General features: G+C 46.9%; 1 protein-coding gene across 1 annotated transcript in view; it reads left to right on the top strand.

The window, feature by feature from the left end:
- Positions 1-20,041, top strand: part of LOC146196629 (uncharacterized) — a 381,051-nt gene that overhangs the window by 103,446 nt on the left and 257,564 nt on the right. The window contains exon 3 of the mRNA XM_084598397.1: positions 16,803-16,963. Coding sequence (XP_084454523.1) covers positions 16,803-16,963 — 161 coding nt within the window. The remainder of the gene's footprint in view (positions 1-16,802; positions 16,964-20,041) is intronic.

The following is a 20,041-nucleotide window of genomic DNA, read 5'->3' as shown; positions in this document are numbered from 1 at the left end:
CCCTATGAGCCCGATAAAAAAAGCAGGGCGTGCTATATGTGGCGTGAGCTCCCCCGCAAAAAGGTATGCGTGGTAGCGAAAGATTCACACTTCTTGCATGACTCAGCATCGCGTCCCTCCGGAATGAAGAGGGGGAGCCGGAGGTCAGGACGCCGATAATCATCTCACCTTTCCGGCGTCCGCAGGCCCAACAAAACAGGCGCCTTCCGCTTATGTATTTGTTATGTGAATATTTATTTTCTTTTCTTTGCTTGGCGCCGGCAACCTTTGCCGGTGTGGCAGCTGCTCAGTGCCTGCCGTTAACACCTCGGTGGAGCTCCGATAAAGCGAGATTAATAATCGCCTTCACGCACTAATGCGGCCACGGCACGCAGTGGTTCAGGGGCCATCGCGCGCGAAGATGCGCCGAGCCGAGCAGGAAGGGAAGCCAAGCTTGCGAAGAAGGCAGAGGGCCACCCTTTAATGTGCGGCGGGGGGAGAGAGTTGGTATATCTTGTTTAATATGCAACCTCCTGATGTTTATACGCCATGAACCGTAACAAAAAAAAATTACAACGGAAATAAAGGAAAAGAAGGCAGGGAGATGAGTATTCCTTCCATGGACCCGAATTGCAGTGCTAGCAGCTGTTAGTCCCTCAGCAATCACCCATTCGTAGGCATTTAGAGATGAAGTGCACATAGCATGCATACCTTGCAGTTGCTTTAATAGTCATTGGTAGCGGGAACTATTTATTCATTTCGTATATTTCTGCATATCTCCAGCTGCAGAATTAGATGAGAGGGTTATATTTCTTATTCTTTGAGCCATAAGTAAGGAAATGCTAGAGACTGCAAGAAACAGCTAATCTCTTAGAAATAACACCAGAAATATATAGAGAGACGAGAATAAGTTAGCTATCTCTTGCAGCTACTGCAGCTTGCTCATTTCCGACTCGAGCAATTTGAGCAGTGCTTCACAGGAGGGTGCCGGCGGTAGAATAGCTGGTATGCGGCGGTGATTCCTTTTACGGTTAGTCCTGGTTTTCCTACCGGCTCGAATGCGGACGAAATAAGGAAGTAGCCCCATCCGGAGGTTGATAGGTAGCGAGCGGAGCTGACTATTATATAGGAATAGCGTAATAAATGCCGCATAGTTACCTTTCTCGGCCTTCAACGCGTGCGTGCAATGAAGCACGGCAGGTTGATTTCGAACGTTTGGATTCCTTTAACTGGCACTAACTATTCAGCGCACGGTTCTTGCTGAGAATTTTGAGTATTACGAGGCAATGCTAAAACATGCCCCACTGTGAGAGGTCGAAGTTTCGTAACGAATACTTCGCTTATAAATTTCGCACTGAGGACATAAGCCGATTTTAGGGAACGGGACGGAGAGAACGGGCTCACATATATAAATTTAACTGGGCCATAAAATAGGAGTACCGAATATACATAGGCAAAAGCCTTACTTAGCTCATGGTGAAAATTTCACTTGGACGAGATCTGTCCGCAGGATGTGTCCACGAGATTATGCGTGATATCGGCGGGTTCTGTTTGGAAGACGTGTTTTAGTTGTGTGGTGTTGTATATTTCAATTTAATCTGTTCGGCTACAGGCTAATTACTTTGTAAATAATGTATATAGCTATCTCTTCATCTAAACACGTGTAATAAAAACCATGCAGAAAAAGAAATACTGGGCGTGCTGCAATTGGCTAAGGCGCTCGGCTGGGGACTCGAGGGAGGGAGGTTCGATTCCCGGTACAGATAGGGTTTTAATTATATTTCGCTAATTAATGACCAATAATGGTATGATATCATCACTACTACATTACTGAGTTACACCGGTGATGTCATCAGTTTTGATTGACCAGACTTCTGCTGTATAAATTTTGGAAATTGCCGCATGACCGGATGTGACGTCACATTAGCTATAATGTGACGGAAGTGTATGACGGAATCGTGGCCGACAGTATGAGCCGTTAAAGGCCTTCGCCTTAAAACCCTGCAGCAGAACCAACCCCAAAGGCTTTCTCTTTATCGCTCTTAAGGGATCTTAAGTGCCACAAGAATGACTCTTTGGGGCAAACGTATTTTGTGCAACTTTGAACATCTAGCGCAAAATATTGGACAACGTTCTCATCGTTCTATATTTACTTAATTCTTGTCTATTATATTTATTTGTGCTGCATTTTCAGAGGGTGCGATTCGTATTCAGTGCAGCTGTAAGCCTGCACTGAAGTATTTTTATCAAGAGATGTCTCAAAGAGACCTCACCGCCAGAGAGTCTGAAGTGAACGTAGCTCTCGCGTATGGAAGGTTTAAACAGAAAGCCGCTCTTGTATTTTATGCTGCAGGCGAAAACGCGTTACATTTTACTGTAACGCAGTGGAATAAATATTAAGTGGAATATGTTAATTAGCGCCTCTCATCTGAATTCTGGGATTCAGTTGAGGATTTGTTTGAAGGGAATTGAAAGCAATTCGGCAGAACATCTGCGCTTTTCCTTATTGCTGCTTCCTTCGGTTACGAGAGGTCTGTTTCTCCTCTGGCTCCCTCGCGTTGCGGTGAAAACTACTGCCGAGCAGTGCGCATTTTTTGTGCGGTGAACGCCGTTCTTTGTGGGTAATTATGCCGCTCATATTTATTTGCTTCTACAGCATATTCGCTACCGCTTCTGCGAGAGCATTCGAAACAAAATTAAACAAGTGGCATGCAGCGTCCTCTGTACTTATCGCAAAATTGGACGCCATTTTCGTCTCCACTTGTGCGAATGCATATTTCGTAATGTTGTTTTTAGTAAAGTGGTATTCAAGAATAGTTCGATACATACTAAAGAATGTTGTCAGGTTGACACGCTTTCTTTCAAAATATCGCGCGTTGTTCTGGTATCACAAGGAAAACTTTGGCTTGAGAATCCGCTATATTCAATCACCGATAACTAATGGGGAAAAATGCTGTTTTATTTTAAGAAAGTAAGCAGCTTTTCAATAATTAGCGTTGAATGTGCTCGCTATTGTTGTTTTTTTTTTTCCTGTAAAGTATCATCTCTTTTAGCTATTCATGATTTCGATGACTGCTAGCCGTAACGTCGGCTTTCATTCTGGTGTGGCTATAGCGATCGAGCCGTTTTACCCTATAGACTGTTCCTCATTATGGATCCCAGAGACGTGTATGTAAAAAAACAACAACAAGAAAGGAGTGCTAAAGCCCTAATTTTTCACAACGCGCATGATTCTCAGATGCTTAAATAGTGCACTGGTTTGTATTACCAAACGCAGCACTTGATCTGCAACAAAACACGCGAAATCAGTGTACTTCTCCTCCACAGCGGCCGACGCACCTACTCGGAAGTTTCGACAGTAGGTTCCACAAAATCGCCGACAGTATCTAAAAAACCCTGGAGAGATGACAGAGAATGTCGGGGTTCTCTGTCCTTAAACACCGCGAAAATCAAAAGAACATCTTCTCTCAAAGTAAACCTGGAGGAAAAAAAAAAAAAGCATCGAGCCTTAACGCAAGTAAGACGAGAACTCTGGAAAGCAATTACGGCTCTGTCACACGAGAAAGAGGAGAGTCGTCCCCGATGAGTTGTCTTTTCAGAGATGGAAACAAAAATATAACACAACAAAAACTTCGATGCACGGGTCCCTTTGACCGACGACGGAAGGGTAAAAGAAGAAGCACTCTTTTACGGAGTGAGAAAAGGCAGAATGCAGTAAGGATCGAGAAAGTAGGTGATCGTAAGAGCAAACACACCAGACGCGGAGAGTTGGCGTTGGTGCTTTTGCTGCTATGTCTGTGCGGCGAAATACGACGGCACACAACGAAGAAGGCAAACAATACCGAACACGCACGCACGCACGCAGGGTGGCAGAGTTTGCCATGACACGTAAAGATTGTCACTGTTCGCGCCTCTCTTCCTTTTGCTTTCGGGGCTGGTCTTTAGACATCCGTTCCGGGGTCTGGCCACTGTCTTTGTCTCGTTTGTGTTTGCTTTTCTCTGGCGCAAGTTTATTCTCCCTTCTCTTTTGCACTGTTGACGCCCTCTTCTTTTTCGTCTTGCCGTTGTAACTTCCACCGGCAACGTCTTTGCGCACATTTTTTTTATGTGCGTTTTTCTTTACTATAACTTTTATTTCCTTTGTTGTGGCAGAAAGGAAATCGAATCGAATAGCAGGCGCAGATCGAATCTGAGGGAAGACGGCGCGACGTCAAACTGGGGAGCAACGCCGTAGCCGTAAAAAGGTGCCGCCGAGCGAAAGAAAGCACAGGCCAAGAAAAAAAAAAAAAGCAGATATGAAGAGAAAACCAGAGGAAGCAAGGAACAGAATACACATCTGAGTGAAGAAATAACGCCTAGAGGGGCTGACGGGAAAAACAATGAGACGAAGAACAAGAAGATGGGAAACACGGGGATGGCGGGTAGAACCAATCGAATCAAAAGGAGCGCGTTGAGTAAGGAAGTATGGGGAGAAAAAAAGGTAGGTGGGAAGGGGAAGCAAGCTATGGGCGCATGGGGCGGCGAAGGAGCCATTCCAAACACGTCGATCTGCCTGAAAGTGTCGGGGTGCGACTTCGGGCAAGAAAACGGCAGCGGGGAAGAAAAAGGCACGATGGGGAAAGAACCGGGATGTGGCTGTACGAGCTCAGAGAGGAGAACGTCGGTGGGCGGTTGTTGGAATGACAATACTGGACAGGCCGTGCCACGGCAGCAGACGTGCGCCTGGCTTGGGCCGAAGAGAAGTAAAGAAAATAGGGAACGAGAAGAAATTGGGAGTGCAGTTGCAGACAACCCGGGACCGGCAAGAAATTAAACGGAAAGAACAAAAGGGGCGGGTGGGGAGGGCGGAAAGTGCGCGCAAGACGTGTCCCCGCCACCTATCGTGTAGCGTGGGCGACGAAAAACCTGGCCGTCCAAAATGAGGCGGAGCAGGAGAGCGTAAAAGCAAAAACGCAAGCAAGACAGCTCGGGAGGACGACTGGCGCTGCGACGTTCGATGACGAAACAGCGAATTCAGGCTGGGACCTCGCGTGAAGTAAATAAACAGCACTGCCTGAATCACCCCGCCTGTCGTACGTCCCCCTCCTACCCTTTTCCCCTCTCCGCCCGATCTCTTCGATGTCTCTCTCTAGACTGTTATTGCTAGTGTTACTTTCGGTCCTGGCGAATTACTAAGAACCCTAAGTAAGAAGGCCGTCGAATTCCTGGGAGAGAGGAGGAGCCGGAATGTAGCGTATGGGTGAGCTTTTAGGTATATCGTGGAGAGGCCACGAGATGCGCTCACATTTGGCAGGGAACGTGCGAAACAAACTAAGAATGGCCAGAGCTGGTGAAATTACAACATTTGTACGCCGTGCGTTCTGCGCCATCAGTAAGTCTATCTTAACGCTGCGTTTCAACAGCTGTTTCCAGGGAAAGAAACTCGAGAGTTCCTGCATGGTCCCGGCGTTGCCGTTCCGCCACGGAGACTAAAATTTGAGATGTCCTCTTGACGACTTCTTATCTACATTTAGTATATCGTTTGGCTTAGTTTTCCGCTAGTTTTCAGCGGAATATTTTCGTTACTTGTGAAATCGCACGACCATTGGCCATAAATCCCGGCATTTGAAATCAATATGTGACGAAAAAACGAAACCACTGCCGACTACCGTCGTTGCCGGCGACGTCCAACAGAAGACTGCGCGGAAGTTAGAAATTGGTTAACAGTACAAAGCGTATTGCATGACCTTATCCGCCCTTGGCCAGATCATACTGTTTTCTTTTTCCCCTTAAGTGCATCCCCCCACCCCCCACCCCAACTTATCTGAGTTACGTTTATATGGTGCGGCAGCGCTGACACGCAGTCTCAACAGTGATCTTCACCAACACTCTACGAAAAGCTGCAATATCTGTTGTTGTTGTTTTTTTCTTCTAAGTTTACTGGTTTTTCCGTGGAAGGCCTCGATTGCTGATGTTGCTGTTGTAACATCCAACGGGTCATAGTAAATAGCCCTGTGCTCAGATATCGCTAGCGCGTATCTCCGGTACAGCGAACATTCGACCTCGCCATAACCAAACGACGCAACTTAATTCGACTTGCCGAAACCCGGGAAATCTCTTGCCTTTCTTTCTATCTACACTATCGAGTCGTTGACAGGCCACGCGCCAAAACCAGTCCTCCATTTCGATTGCGGGGAGCCGTTTTAGCGTCGGCAAAGTCTGATAATTCACGTACTTGCTTTGTGAACTGCATATGTACTTGCGTATGTAGACTGGGCAGCGATGCCTTTCGTTTTCTTTTTCTTTTTTTTGATACATCGGCGAACCTGCAATTAATGCCTCCACTTACGGAAAATAAGATATACGCGCCGCAAAATGCATAAGCTTGAATTTAAAGCGCCCAAATTGGAAATAGCAGGAAAGAACTCTGTATGTTATGTGATGCCGCCAGGCGTACAGCCCTGTCCCCCCTCGCCTCTAACCTTGTTTTGATCCGAGGTTTTTGTGCTTGGTTCCTTTTTTTTTTCTTTTCTGAGATTTAACCGCGCTTTGTTCGCAGTAAGCACAATAGTTATCATTGCTCTTTCAATAAAGCAGAGCAAGAGAAAATAGCGCCCGTTTTAGGAGCGCAGCCTCGCTTTTTTTTATCTTTTTTTATATTATTTTTTTATTATTATTATTTTTTTGTCGCTATCTTCGGAGTACACGGAACTCGCGTCAAGCCCGCAGGCAGAGGCGCTTGATTTTGATTTTTTTTTTTTTTTACCCTAGGACACTGTACCTTCGAACAGGGCCTGCGGAACCTGAAGGGGATATGTTTACAATCTGCGCTTCCCTTCCCCCCTATCCCTCACCGAGTGCGAAGTAACTTCTGGCTCGCTCTCTCTTCGCGTACCCCGCAGGCAGTTGTCGACGGCAGTATTTATCGCTGGGCGATTGCGTCGGCCCCGCGCCCACATGCTTCACATAGCTTAAAGAAACGCTTCGCGCGCGCTCCTGATCCGGCCTGGAATTATATGTGCAGCTACGCCGTTCACCTTTTTCTCGCGTTCGCGGCTTCACTGCTTTTCGCTCCCCCCCACCTGATTATATATGCGCTGTGGTATACAAATTAAAGAACTATTTTACTTCTTATTCTTTCCCTTCCTTTCTTTTTTTTATTTTGATCCCGGTTAATTAGAGTATCGCTATCCTCCGGCGCACTCAGTGCGAGCCCTAGTAGAGAGAAGCGCCCCATTAATTAGTCCCAGGCGACGACTTCCCACGTCGAACATGGAAGGCTGGCGCCGTGTATCCGCGAGCGTGCACGCGGTATATGTTAAATGTGGCGGTCGCTCAGCCTTGTCCGCTTCCCCACCACGAAGAAAAATTTCCGAAATTGAGAATCATTAGAAGGTCTTTCGCAATTAGCCCGTCGAACTGCTTCTGCGTAATCGGTGCAACTGAGCCTCTCCGATGTAGCGCAAGCGACAGTATATATACGTTTGTGCTAGCGGGGACAAGTGGTCCTTCTCTTTCCCTCTCTCTCTCTTTGCGTGAACTTGTCACCAAGTTAACCATTATCATAATATTAATGATGAGGCGCGGCGTTGGAATGTATATACCCCTTTCGGCACGCTTAAAAAAAAAACAAAAAACAAAACGGTCCTTGCGTTGCTTGAAGTGAAAAATCATATATATCTGTCCTTGGTGCACCCGCAGCTGGTTCTTATGAAGCAAATTGCGACAGGGCTTTACGGGAAATAATTTCGATTAATAGAAGCCAGTTAAAAAGAATAGGCAAGTACAGAAGCCAAAAAATAAATAAAGAAGATTGCACAAAAGGGAAGGCAGAAAAGGTGCGATAAGTACGCGAGGAAATTTTAGCCGAATGAAAAAATAAATAAAAAGAAATTAGAAATTAAAGCGAGCAGAGCATTAGCGTCAATTCACGGACCACTTATGCAGGATTTATGAATCTGCTGCCTCCTGCAATAAGGCTGTCCTTTGAGGGCGCGCGTCTGTTTGACAAAGTACGGCCCCGGCTAAGAAGGTTAGCCTGCGTCCGATTATCATTTCCTCAGTAGTGTAATCTGTATCTAGAATGGCGTCGCTGGTTTCGTTGAAAACATTTGGCCAAGGCGTACTATTCTGGACGTCTGCCGCCTTTTCCTTCGTACCGCTTCTTGAAAGCTGCTGGGCAACCCCTTGAGTGTCCGTGTCTAATGATGGACTGCAGGCAAAACCCTTCATTTATTTCCCGTTAGAAATTTTTCTTCTATCAACGTGGACCCTGCTAGCTGTGAAAAATGGATGGGAGGCATTCATCTCATCGCATTTATGAGACTCAGTGCAAATGTTTGGATGCTACATCATGAGTTTCTCCGCGTCGTTTTTGTTTTTTTTTTTTTTGTTTTTTTTTTTTTTAAGTTCTTGAAGAAGTCGATCATTGCGTGAAGGAAAAGAGCTTTAGTTTGGTCGTGATATTTTGTGCGATTCCCACACATTGTCATGTCCCAAGTCGCGTGCGGAGCGTAATGGAATAATCGCAAATTAGCTGCATGATTAGGGCAAGTTATGGTACTATGCTCCGAGATTAGTTAGCTGGCGGCCAGCCCCAAAAGCAAATTGAACATTAAATTGCCGTTAGAGCTGTAGACATGGTGCGCTAATCAGGAACAAATAGCAGCGGTATAATTACTAGACGTGTCCGGGTTGTGTGATGACTACACTGTGCCAACGGTCCGAGAACTTAGATCAGGATGCGATAAGATAAATAATATTCACTGGAAAGGTTGCGGTAGTCATTTTCTCAAAAGATGAATGCAATTTTATTTGTTTTTTGTTTTTTTTTACACAGGCACACTTTGCGAAATACTCTGTAAAGTTATATTATTTATTTCAAGCAGTCATGTGTTATCTCATGATAAAGTATGGCGCGTTGGCTGTATATAGAAACCTAATTGTCAGGGCAGAGATATATACCGTTTAGTAAAATAAAGGAATTTTCCTTTTTGGCGCTTTTCGTTATAACGCACAGGTTTGCGTTACGTATAAATATATTCCTTTCATTGTACGTGTTTTCTTGTCCGGAAAGAACCCGTAGAGAGTGCAATGCATTAGGGTGGATATGAGGAATGAGGATGAGTTGGAGTGCGGGTGCGGATGCATAGGCGGACTGACGTCAATGTAGGGAGTAAAGTGGGATAATATTTTACACTCCAGCGATCGTGGCGTCTTTTCGTGACGGCTGGGCAACGTGACCGCGCAGTGCTTTATATCGGCACAATGCATGGCATATTATCCTAGGGCTCGCACTGGCGTTAGTGCCGACGTTCAATCCACTTCAGAGTACACCGAAAAAATTCTATAGGCTGGACTGAGTTGTAATTCTATTCCGATTCTATATCTGAGTCCTATTTTTTCCGTCTTTTGCTATTTGGTAGAAGGCTGCTATGTTGCATTAGCTACGTCAATGACTGGCCAGTCGCCGCGACAGATTACTGGGATGGAACAGAAACAATTCTAGAAATATCAAAAACGTGCCAAGTGCCCAGGGAGCTGAAGCAGCCACTGAAAAGTAACGTTTACCGTCTCTCGTGTGCTTCGGAATGCCATCGTCGCTAAGCCTTGAGCTGTCTCGAATGAAACTTGTACACAAAAGAAGCGGTCAGCGTGCGACTTTACGCCACCTACAAAGTGTGAAATATATGAGGTGCTTAGTGCACGCGGCCATCGGCGCGGCAAGGACAACCGCATGGCGATCGAGAGCGAGGGCTTGCGTGCGCAGGGGGAATTTACGAGGCATGTGGCCGGGCGGCAACGATGAGGTGCGAGGAGAGTATGCAGGAATCTTGAGGAAGTGCGCCGCGCTCAAGACAAGCGCAAGGCTGTGAGGTGCTCCCCGTTATGTGTCCTCCTCTCCCCTCTCTCCCCCAACCTTTTCCTGCCAGTGGTGCGTGCAACTTCAGCCGGAAGGGTTTGTGTCGCTGGTGAGAAATGTCAATGCTGGCGCCTGTCTCTTGCGAAAAAACCCTATGAGTCACAATAACCTCATGCAGATTTCTCATACTAAACTCGTATAGGTCTCATATAATGTCATACAAATGTCATTCAATGTATGAGAAATATATGATATTGTATGAGATATATGTGAGTTTAGTATGAGTTTGGTATGAGAAATCTGTATGAGGTTAATGTGACTCATACAGTTTTTTCGCTAGGGCAGTGTGCAAAGCAGGCGTTCTAAAGCATTGATCTGCATGGGTACCGGATAGAAATTGTTTTCGAACCTCGCTGAAGGCTGAGAATAAATCGAAATTTGGTATATGCTGATTGATTACCGCGTTCTAATGATGATAACCGAAGAACGAAAAAAAAAAAAAAACATGAAACATGGTATCGCTAGTCACGCCATTTTTGTAAGCTAATCACGAGGTTCCTTGCAGCAAGGACATATTAAGTTTAAATCCAGTGCCGGGAGAAAAAAAAGAAAATGCGAGGAGGCGAATAGACGCGATAGCTGCGTTTGGTTTGGTTTACGGAGTTTAACGTCCCAAAGCGACTTCCTTGCTTTTCGCCTCCATCCAAAAGCGGCCGTCGCAGACGGGGTTCGATCCCGCATCCTTGGGCGCAGTAATCGAGCGCCTCCATTGCGGCACCACGGTGGGGCTGGCATCGTGCGTTTGTTTGTTCGATCTGCTTTTTACCTACGACGGATGACACAGTGACTCATCACTTTTAATTAATACGACGAATTGCTTCAGAATGACTGGTCACTGCCACTTTTTTTTTTATGACAGTCTACTACACGACCTCTCTCCTCTTTCAGTTTTTTAGCTACGATGGACTATACGACGCAATGGACCCAAAAGTTCCTAGTTTTAGATTTTTACTTTTGTATATTTAAAACTTTAGTTGTTTTCATTTTATTTTTAAATTTCTCGATTTCATATTATATCTTATTTTTTACTAATTCCTTACTCGTATTGTTCATAATTAACGTATCAGTTCTGGCTTTAGTATTAACCACCAGTCATCGCACTTTCCATTCATTCAGTTCATTTGTGCAGTCGTGTCTGACTCTCCGTGACCCTTTAAACCATATCACGCCAAGCTTTCCGGTCTCCAACTATTTTTTCGAATATCACATAAATTCGTCAGCTACCACGTTCAGGTCACTTCCGGCGCTCTCGACAGCAGCACCCGAGCCGAAACTGTGATACGGCGAAGGATTTTCGACCGGACGAACTATAGTGAACTAGAATACTTTCTAGTTCACTATAGTCACTAGTATTCTATGTTCACTAGTAATCTAGTTCACTATAGGACGAACTGTATACGCCAAACTGATCCAATTTTAACTCCAGTTTTATAAGCAGTAAAGTGTCCTTTGCTGGAGAATAGGCGCGAACACCGCCATAAAAGCCATTCGGTCGATTTTCACCGCCAACGAAAAGAAAAGTGGCTGGATATGTCGTCAATGTCTGTTAAAGATGCCAGAAGTACGAGCACGTGAAAGCTTCCGTGAGTGGGTCGGCGATAAAAGAGACGTTCAACATAGCCGCGAGCACCCAGCGTATTGGACTGTTGACGCGCTCTCCCAGCAAAAACGCGAGGAGACAGATGCTATAGAGCGTGTGAGCCCGAAAACTGTTGCTAGTCGTCCTGAGGTCCGCAGTGGCCTTCGACTACGCATCGCTACCTATTTGGCGGAAGCCACGCGCACTCCAGCGGCTATTGCAAGCAATTATGCATCCTGGACGCATGGCAACTATTGGCCTTATTATACGTACCAAAGAGCTTTTTCACGTTGACTTGCGATTAGCTGGCGCAAGCTCAAGTATCCACAAATGTCGTGCAGCTTTAACCAAATGCAATGCTCGCGAGCCAAATTTAACTTTACTCTCTTTGGTGATAAATGCAAAGCTTTTTTTGATGGTTGCACTTTATGCTTGCTATAGAATGGCGTGATTTCGACTGTCGTCAGGCAGGTTTCATATTTGCATTTAAGAGAAGAAAAAGAAAAAAGCTGCAGTCGGGCCCAGCCACAAAAGCATATTTATTAGATGGAGCTCAGAGGTATAGCTTGAGTAATGACGCGTTGAGATATCGATGAAAGGATAAGGTGACAATGAAGTGTGAACCTGCTGCAGCTGGAATACAGAAACAGCTTATGCATCATGTAGTCACACCAAAGGCTTGGGCACTAAGATAAGTGCACTAACGGCATGGGTTAGGGCCAAGGCGGTAAGAGGAACCAAGGGACATAGCTCAAGACGCGAAGTAGTGTTGTAAGCTGTATATATACAGTGGGGAATTTAGAATTCCGCCATTTCGCCCTTTCGGACAAATTTGCAGAGCGTCAGGATGCGCAACGCAGCAAACCCCGAGTGCATTTCCGCACTCTAACTGAATATTAAAAGCAACTGTTGAACGATCTTAAAGGGCGATAAACACCGGTGCTTTTAAAAAATCCGCGTGCTTTGCCTCATATCAACTCCTTTCTTACGCTATCGTGGTCACGTTGCTTGAGAAGCGCAGATAAACCGCGTTGAGGCAAAAAGACAACAAACACTCCTCGTAACTTCGAGTGCTGCGGATTTCTAGTCTTCGGCTCAACGATCGACACGGCATACTGAAAGATATCGTCGCATTCCGCGTGTATTCTTTTTAATTAAACGATTATACAGCCGTCGCTGCTTCCGTGTGCTTACAGAATCTTGATGGCGCGCTATTTGGCATCACCGCGATTCGTATACGCACCAAGGGCTGAAGGACCGTGAAGCGCAGCGACTCGTTTCGGCGCGATATCTCCTCCGAATGCGGCTTTATTTTCCTTTCATATCTTGCCCAACTTCCCTCCGCGGGCGGGTCATTTTGGTCATTCTCCTTCCGAGTGTCCAGTGGCATTTCGCTACACACGAACAAGCATGAGGACAAGTGAAAAAAAAAAAAAAAAAAAGAAACAGACGTTTCTGTCCCTGCGGCTTCTACCGTGCTTGCTGCTGCTGTCCGAACGGGCGCTTGCAGCCCTCAAGAAATGCATGCGGCTTGCCCTTCCTCCAGGTTTTCTATTCGCGTTCGTTTTTATAGTTGTTATTCGCGGTCCTGTTAGTACGGGCTCCAGAAATGGCCTCTGAGAACTCTACCACCGACAAGGAAAAAAATAAATCGAGTTCAAGCAAGTGTGTTCTCTCGGTATGGTCATATCGTGCCGCGGGATCTGGCTCACTGGACACGAAAAACAAGAAAGGAAACAAAGTGCGCAACAGAAATGGTGTTGCGCAGAGCTTAACAAGTTCAACTTTGCTTTTTGTTCGCGCCGCTTTTTCTTTGCTTTTTTTTTTTCCTCGTCTCTAGAAAGAAAACGACGCTGCTCGGAAGGAGCCGGCAGAACCCACTTCTAAGTTAGAAGGGGGGATGCCAACTCGAAGATCAAGAGACGGGTTAGATGACCGTCCACGACTTTGCTTGTGTTATACTTATTCTCCGCCCTGATATGCTGTCCGTTCGGTCGAGATCGTCCTTTCCGAGGAGTGCGGCATACCAGATGAGCATCGTCGTGCACGATCAAGGGTGCCCAGTGCGCGCCGATCGAAGCTGACCTCTTCGTCAGATTCTACATGTCCCTTGACCCGGCAGCGGCTCAGCACGCTCTGAAGCTGGCATGACGGCTAGCCCTCTTCTCTGTCGACGCAGTGGCCGAGGCAGATTGCGGTTTCCGGAGCAAACAGAAGGCTCACGAAGGAACTCAGGGGTACACGACGCAAGAAAGCTAGTGGGACCCTACAGGGAAGGATGGAAGTATAAGGGTAGAGGGGGTGAAAGGCTAAAAGACAAAATGTGAGCGGTAAAATAGAAGGATCCCAAACCGAATATGAACGCGCCCTAGCGCTGAAGCAAACATCGCGGGACACGAGGAAGGAAATACTTCGGTGTTTTCAGGTTTTGGTAGAACCACGTAGCAGGAGGAGGAAAGAGGAAGGAGAGGATATGAGGAACCGCACATCACGGTGGTGATGAAAAGATAAGAGAAACGTTCGCGACGAAGAAAGGAGGATGGAGGTACACTGAGCAACTCTGCGGCTGTGATATTGATTTATTGCCGGTTGTCACTGGCTGCCAAGGGTAGCTGCAGTGACCGTGGAGAGGTAGACGCTTGATGCGGAAGCTTCACCACTCGGTTAGATAGCCGCGAGACAGACAAAAGAGGGGGGGGGGGGGGGGGGGTAACGGCGCCACGCACCTAGGGAAACACACACCAGCGGCTGCCGCCGTAAACTGGCAAGCTCTGAGGGATTGATGCACGCCAGGAATCGACGGGTATCGTGGACACCTGTAAGGAAGGCTGGTTGGGAAAGGTGCAATTAATGAAACGAAGACGCGCTGAGTGGAGGGGGAAGAGAGAGAGGCGATAGGCTTGAAGTGAGCATTTCGTAGTCGTGAGATGTGCGGCCGGTCGGTCTTCGCGTGCGCTGCAGTTGGCGCGCTATTAATGCTAATGTCCTCTCACAGCCGCCGATGGCTAACCGCTCTCTCTCTCTCTCTCTTAATGGGGGCTTGGATGACTGTAGTAAGTGCTAGAGAGAGAGAGAGAGAGAGAGAGAGAGAGAGAGAGAGAGAGAGAGAGAGAGAGAGAGAGGTGACGAAAAGAACGATTCCTGTGGTTGTTCTGTTTCTCTTCCTCTTTGGTTCGCTGACTCTAGCGAGTTGCGTGCCGCGTTCTAAAATGCCGGTGCGTTGATCTGCAGTAAGTCGAGCTTCACCCTAAGGATTCGTTGCGGCGCAGGTGTGGTGCCTATAAATACCATTTTTACCCAGAAAGTTTGCAAGCTTGGAAAACACAGTGCAAGGCGACCGTCACAGGTCGTTCTGCGATGTTTTCCGCAAACTCAAGCTCGGCACCTGGTGGTACGTCCTTACCTCTGTCAGACTACCATTAAAAATTAGTCGGCGTTTAACTCTGCTCACACTAATTAAGACGTGAGAAGGCACTTCTTGACGTGGTTTTGTTTGGTGGCCCATCATTGAGAAACTGACACAGAGTCTGGCAAAGTGTTAAACGTCTGTAGCTGGTTTGCCTATGGGGGAAAGGAAAGGCGGGGGTATCTGTCTCGCTTCCCGGTTGACACCTGCGCTTACAACTAACAGCATACAATAAAAACTAACCTCCATTTTGACAAGCAGATGGATCCTAAATCGGAATCGAAAAATGGTTTGACGTCACCCATAATGGTGTACGGTTGCGTCAAAAATTTTGATAGGAAATCACGCGATAATTTTTTATATCTCTTCCTGCTCATGCTTTCATTTCGCGTCACTGACGAGGCAAGTAAGGCTTTCGTCTTAGAAAGCGAGAACATATTTTATGTAATGAGTAGTTTATTTTCCAGCAAAGAGATGGAGGAGGCTGTTGGTAAGAGCTGTCCGATAAAAAAATAAAATAAAATAACGGCACCTTGAGAAGATCCTACAGGTTCTCCCCCCCCCCCCCCCCCCTTCTTCCGTACAAGGCGGGTGACAGTGAGAATACAAACGAAAGCAGGCACAACACATTATTAACAGCTCTGAACCACATAAACAAATTCATATATTTACATTTGCAACTGTAATATGTAGCTTGGTGTGAAACAACAAGTATAAAGACGATCATGAAAAATCAACGCTACAATTAAACACAAAAATCAATTAGACTGATTTGGCAGGAGTGCGTAGTGCTGGCGTATTTCGTGTTTAGAATGTTTTCTTTTCTTTCTAAATGGTCAATATCAGATTTGCTGTATTGATATCCGGTAGTGTTATTATTAGGGTGAACGACAACTTTTCCATGAGGTAAATAGTGCGAGGCGTTTTTGTTCTTTTTTTTAACATTCTGCTTCCTACATCCACTCCTGCTATAGCCCAACAGGGCTGCAATGTGTATGTTAAATAAATAAATAAATAAATAAATAAATAAATAAATAAATAAATAAATAAATAAATAAATAAATAAATAAAATTATTTTGTGTGTGTGTGTCGGGTGTGCTGCTGAGCTCTCTTCTAACAATGACATTTCTTGTAGAAACTTTCAGTTTTCCGCTAAGTCGCGTTCGAAGGAGACTGTTAATTTATTATTTCAAGATTTTCTACTGACACTATTGCGGATTTTTGGAAAAGGCTCTGTTATGGCTGGTTTGTGGCAAGTCATAATGGATCCTGATGAAGCTTTTTTTTTTTTGAAGAATGAGCATTATTTGCAGATTTCTTGAGTAGTTGATCCCCAAACCGGAAAACAATAATTAAGGTGGGAGCAAAAAAAAAAAAAGCCATTATAAAGAAAAACACGTTATGATCGCCTTTCTTGCATCGTTGCCATGAAGAAAACTGCCAGAGATACCAGGCGGATAATGCTAATATCCGCTCTCGGCGGTTACGCCACTGGCAGCTGCCGCTGCCGTGAAGACTAGGTGAGATCGAAGGCAATATGAATAACAGGCCCGACCTAGCTAGGCGGATCGCGGTAAACAAACTGCCCAATAGAGAGATTTAGCTTACCGTGATCCGCCACCGTGACTCTCTACCGCGCGTGGGCGGGGCGCTCAAGCTGATTGGTCCCGACGCGGCAGGTCTGTGTGCCGACATCCAGTATGTGGCGCCATCTGTCGGCGTCAAGGGGGGTCTGGGCATGCGCAGTAGAACGCGCGGTGGCGGATCACGGCAAGTTAAAACTCTCTAATAATCAGTCTTCGAGCGGTAGCGTGATTGAACAAGGTCATAGCTCTATAGTTGATAACTGGCGTCCCAAGTGGTGATGATGTGATTGCCGCACAACGCTTCGCCTAATCTCAGTGGTCTTTGTGGTTTTTTGTCTTTCCCGATGCAGCGCGAGTCCAGAGCCGAAACGCGAGAGCCGCCTCACGTCCATCATCGACCAGTTGCTGATCAACAAGACCAAGGACTACTTGCAGCAGTGCAGCGACCTCACGAAGAGCACCAACCACCACAACAGCAACGACACGTCTCAGTCGCCAGCGCTTGACCCAGGTGTGTCCGCCTTTTGATTATTGCGTCCTGGGCACAGCTTTTACCTCTTAGCTATGGCTCAGAGCTAGTTCACAAGCAGCGTAAAATTCCTTACGCACTGCAACAATGTCGCTGAAAGAAAAGCTGTCATTTCTGTTTCACGCGGATAGGCGCTGGATGCTTTTGATGCCATCGTGAAGGTGCACAACGTTGCTCCGATATACAAAACAAACGGAAGTAGGCTCTCCTCGCGCCATTGCACCGTTAGACTTGGTGGGTAACGGCAAACGAACAGGAGAAAAAAAAATGTCTTGTGCAACCGTTTGCAGCAGTCTCAGTAAAGACGCATGCACGTCTTTAGAAGTGTCTTCGGAAGTTGTGCATGGAGCGGGCGGATCTGAATTGGAACGGAGAGGTGGCAGCTAATAGCCTTGCGTTCCTTCCGAACGACGCATTTCCCGCCATAAAAAGCCACTTCTGTGTAATCCCATTGGGCATGCATCATGCATAAATAGTGACTTTGGAAACGACGAAAATGGTGCGAATGCGCCCCAATTCCACAGCTACGCCAACATCAACACCTTATCACCCGGTCATATTCGCGACGAGAACGTCGACGAAATAAGAGCCGATAATGATCAGTGTGAGCGAGGAAGGTGCTCATTACGTGTAAGTCAACAACTAATACTGTCATTCCACTCTTCGTTCCTCGGCGAAAAGCCACCAATACGGTCTTGGAGGAACTCTTTTACCTGCAGCCGCTCGCAAATAACCTGTGCATGTCCATATCCATTAGCACCAACCGCCTAGGGCCCCAGCAATATCTCTACTATGCATATATACTGCGCGGCTTCACAGCGCCCAAAAGCGTCGCAGGTCGCGACGCATGAACTCATCCTTTACTTCGCCGCGGTAGCACTGAACACCGCCAACGGGAAGAAAAATGACAAAGGAGAACGTAGCGCAGCCCTGGGGCCAAGCTCAGGGCGCACAGGAGAAAAATTATGCCGCAGAAATGCGTTTCTTGGCGCGATCGCCTCTCAGCTTTGCCGCATATGCAGCGCCTCCTTGTTTCTGGTGCGCCGTTACTTAGCCACTTTACGAGCGTGAGGAGCAAATGCGTCCGTCGCCTGCGCGTGTACGTAGCGGGCCCGAATCGAAAACGCTTTGACGGCTGAGAAATCGCGAACGGGGTGAAGGGCGCTGCACGCTGCAGCCGCTCTTGTTTCTCCGCCTTCGACAGCCGCGGTGAAGGCTGCGCGGCAAAGCAGTCGCCGGCTTGAGGTTGAGCGGTCGCTCGCGCAGTGCCTGCTGGTTGCCCCCTTGTCCATTAGTTTCCCCTGCCGGTCGGATTGCTGCGCGTCTTTCTTCTGTATATACGCGTGTTTAGCGCTTCTCTCTGTGTGTGTGTGTGTGTGTGTGTGTGTGTGTGTGTGTGTGTGTGTGTGTGTGTGTGTGTGTGTGTGTGTGTGTGTGTGTGTGTGTGTGTGTGTGTGTGTGTGTGTGTGTGTGTGTGTGTGTGTGTGTGTGTGTGTGTGTGTGTGTGTGTGTGTGTGTGTGTGTGTGTGTGTGTGTGTGTGTGTGTGTGTGTGTGTGTGTGTGTGTGTGTGTGTGTGTGTGTGTGTGTGTGTGTGTGTGTGTGTGTGTGTGTGTGTGTGTGTGTGTGTGTGTGTGTGTGTGTGTGTGTGTGTGTGTGTGTGTGTGTGTGTGTGTGTGTGTGTGTGTGTGTGTGTGTGTGTGTGTGTGTGTGTGTGTGTGTGTGTGTGTGTGTGTGTGTGTGTGTGTGTGTGTGTGTGTGTGTGTGTGTGTGTGTGTGTGTGTGTGTGTGTGTGTGTGTGTGTGTGTGTGTGTGTGTGTGTGTGTGTGTGTGTGTGTGTGCGTGCGCGCGCGCGCGCGCGCGCGCGCGCGCGTCCATGGAGGTCTAAAATGTACTGAAACCACCGCGTTTATACCTCTAGAGGAGGTTTTCATTTGGAAGCAGGGATAAAAATTAAAAGCGCCCAGTCACCAACGGCTCAGATAACTAAGCATTAGGAGTTTCGTTTACTCTCTTCAAGACCGCGTGTCAAGAAGCCAAGAGAAGTATACCACTGGCTAACCTCACTCACAAGAATGTTTGTGGATCTGCACCCGGTCTCGGCCACTTGCACAAGAAAAACCACTACATTTCTGTAGTTTCATTTCTTTATATATATATATGTATATATATATATATATATATATATATATATATATATATATATATATATATATATATATATATATATATATATATATATATATATCACGCGGCAGCTTCGCAGAACACGGAGACGTCAGCTACGATTGAGCTACTGACGCCCGCATACGCGCATGCCGTTTGAGCGACGTTAAACACAGCATTGACATAACGTATTAAAACCAACTAGACGAGAAGCATACTTGAGGCACGCTTATAAACTATGCGTCCTTGCCCTATTCTCGGGCACCGCTGCTTCGTCGGACACGCGGCTCAACGCCCATGAAAGCGAGAACGGGCGATACGTAATATACTCTTGGTGGAAAGGCGCTTTGCATACTTTTCGATCTCGTTATCATTCACGCGTTCCCGCTATCGTGAGTCACTCCCTCGAGCATTTATTTTGTCTCCTTCATGCGCATTTGTCGATTCTCCGCCCGACCCACCGCTGGGTTCGCTGGCTTCGGCTGGCCAGGAGGGACCGTCCGCGCTCGCATATTTAACGCCCGTAGTAGCGCGCGCATATGCACCTTTTCTTCCCTTTTGTTTACCGGAATTCACAGTTCGACCTCAACGCGTTCGAAAACAAACGACCGCCATATACTGTCGGGAAAAACGACTCAAAGGGCGGGTCCTCTGTGTTTGTGAGTGTATACAGCTGAGGCTGACGGAGCAACTGCCGACGGCTTGCTTGTTTTGGTGTTAAAGCGATCAGTGCGCGGCTTTTCGAAAACGAGCGGCGGCGGCGACTTTCCCGCGCGTGTCATCAGCATGCGGCGCCACGTTTCTCTGCCATATCGTCTACCTGGAAGGTCACTGGAACGTAAACCTTCCGCGCAGCAGCTGGCCGCCGTCCTGTAGCGACGAGTGAAGCGTTCTGT

This window comes from Amblyomma maculatum, chromosome 3 (assembly GCF_055883805.1).
Source record: "Amblyomma maculatum isolate TAMU_Amacu chromosome 3, ASM5588380v1, whole genome shotgun sequence".
In the NCBI taxonomy this organism is placed as follows: Eukaryota; Metazoa; Arthropoda; class Arachnida; order Ixodida; family Ixodidae; genus Amblyomma; species Amblyomma maculatum.
This window is presented reverse-complemented; position numbering and strand designations above follow the sequence as displayed.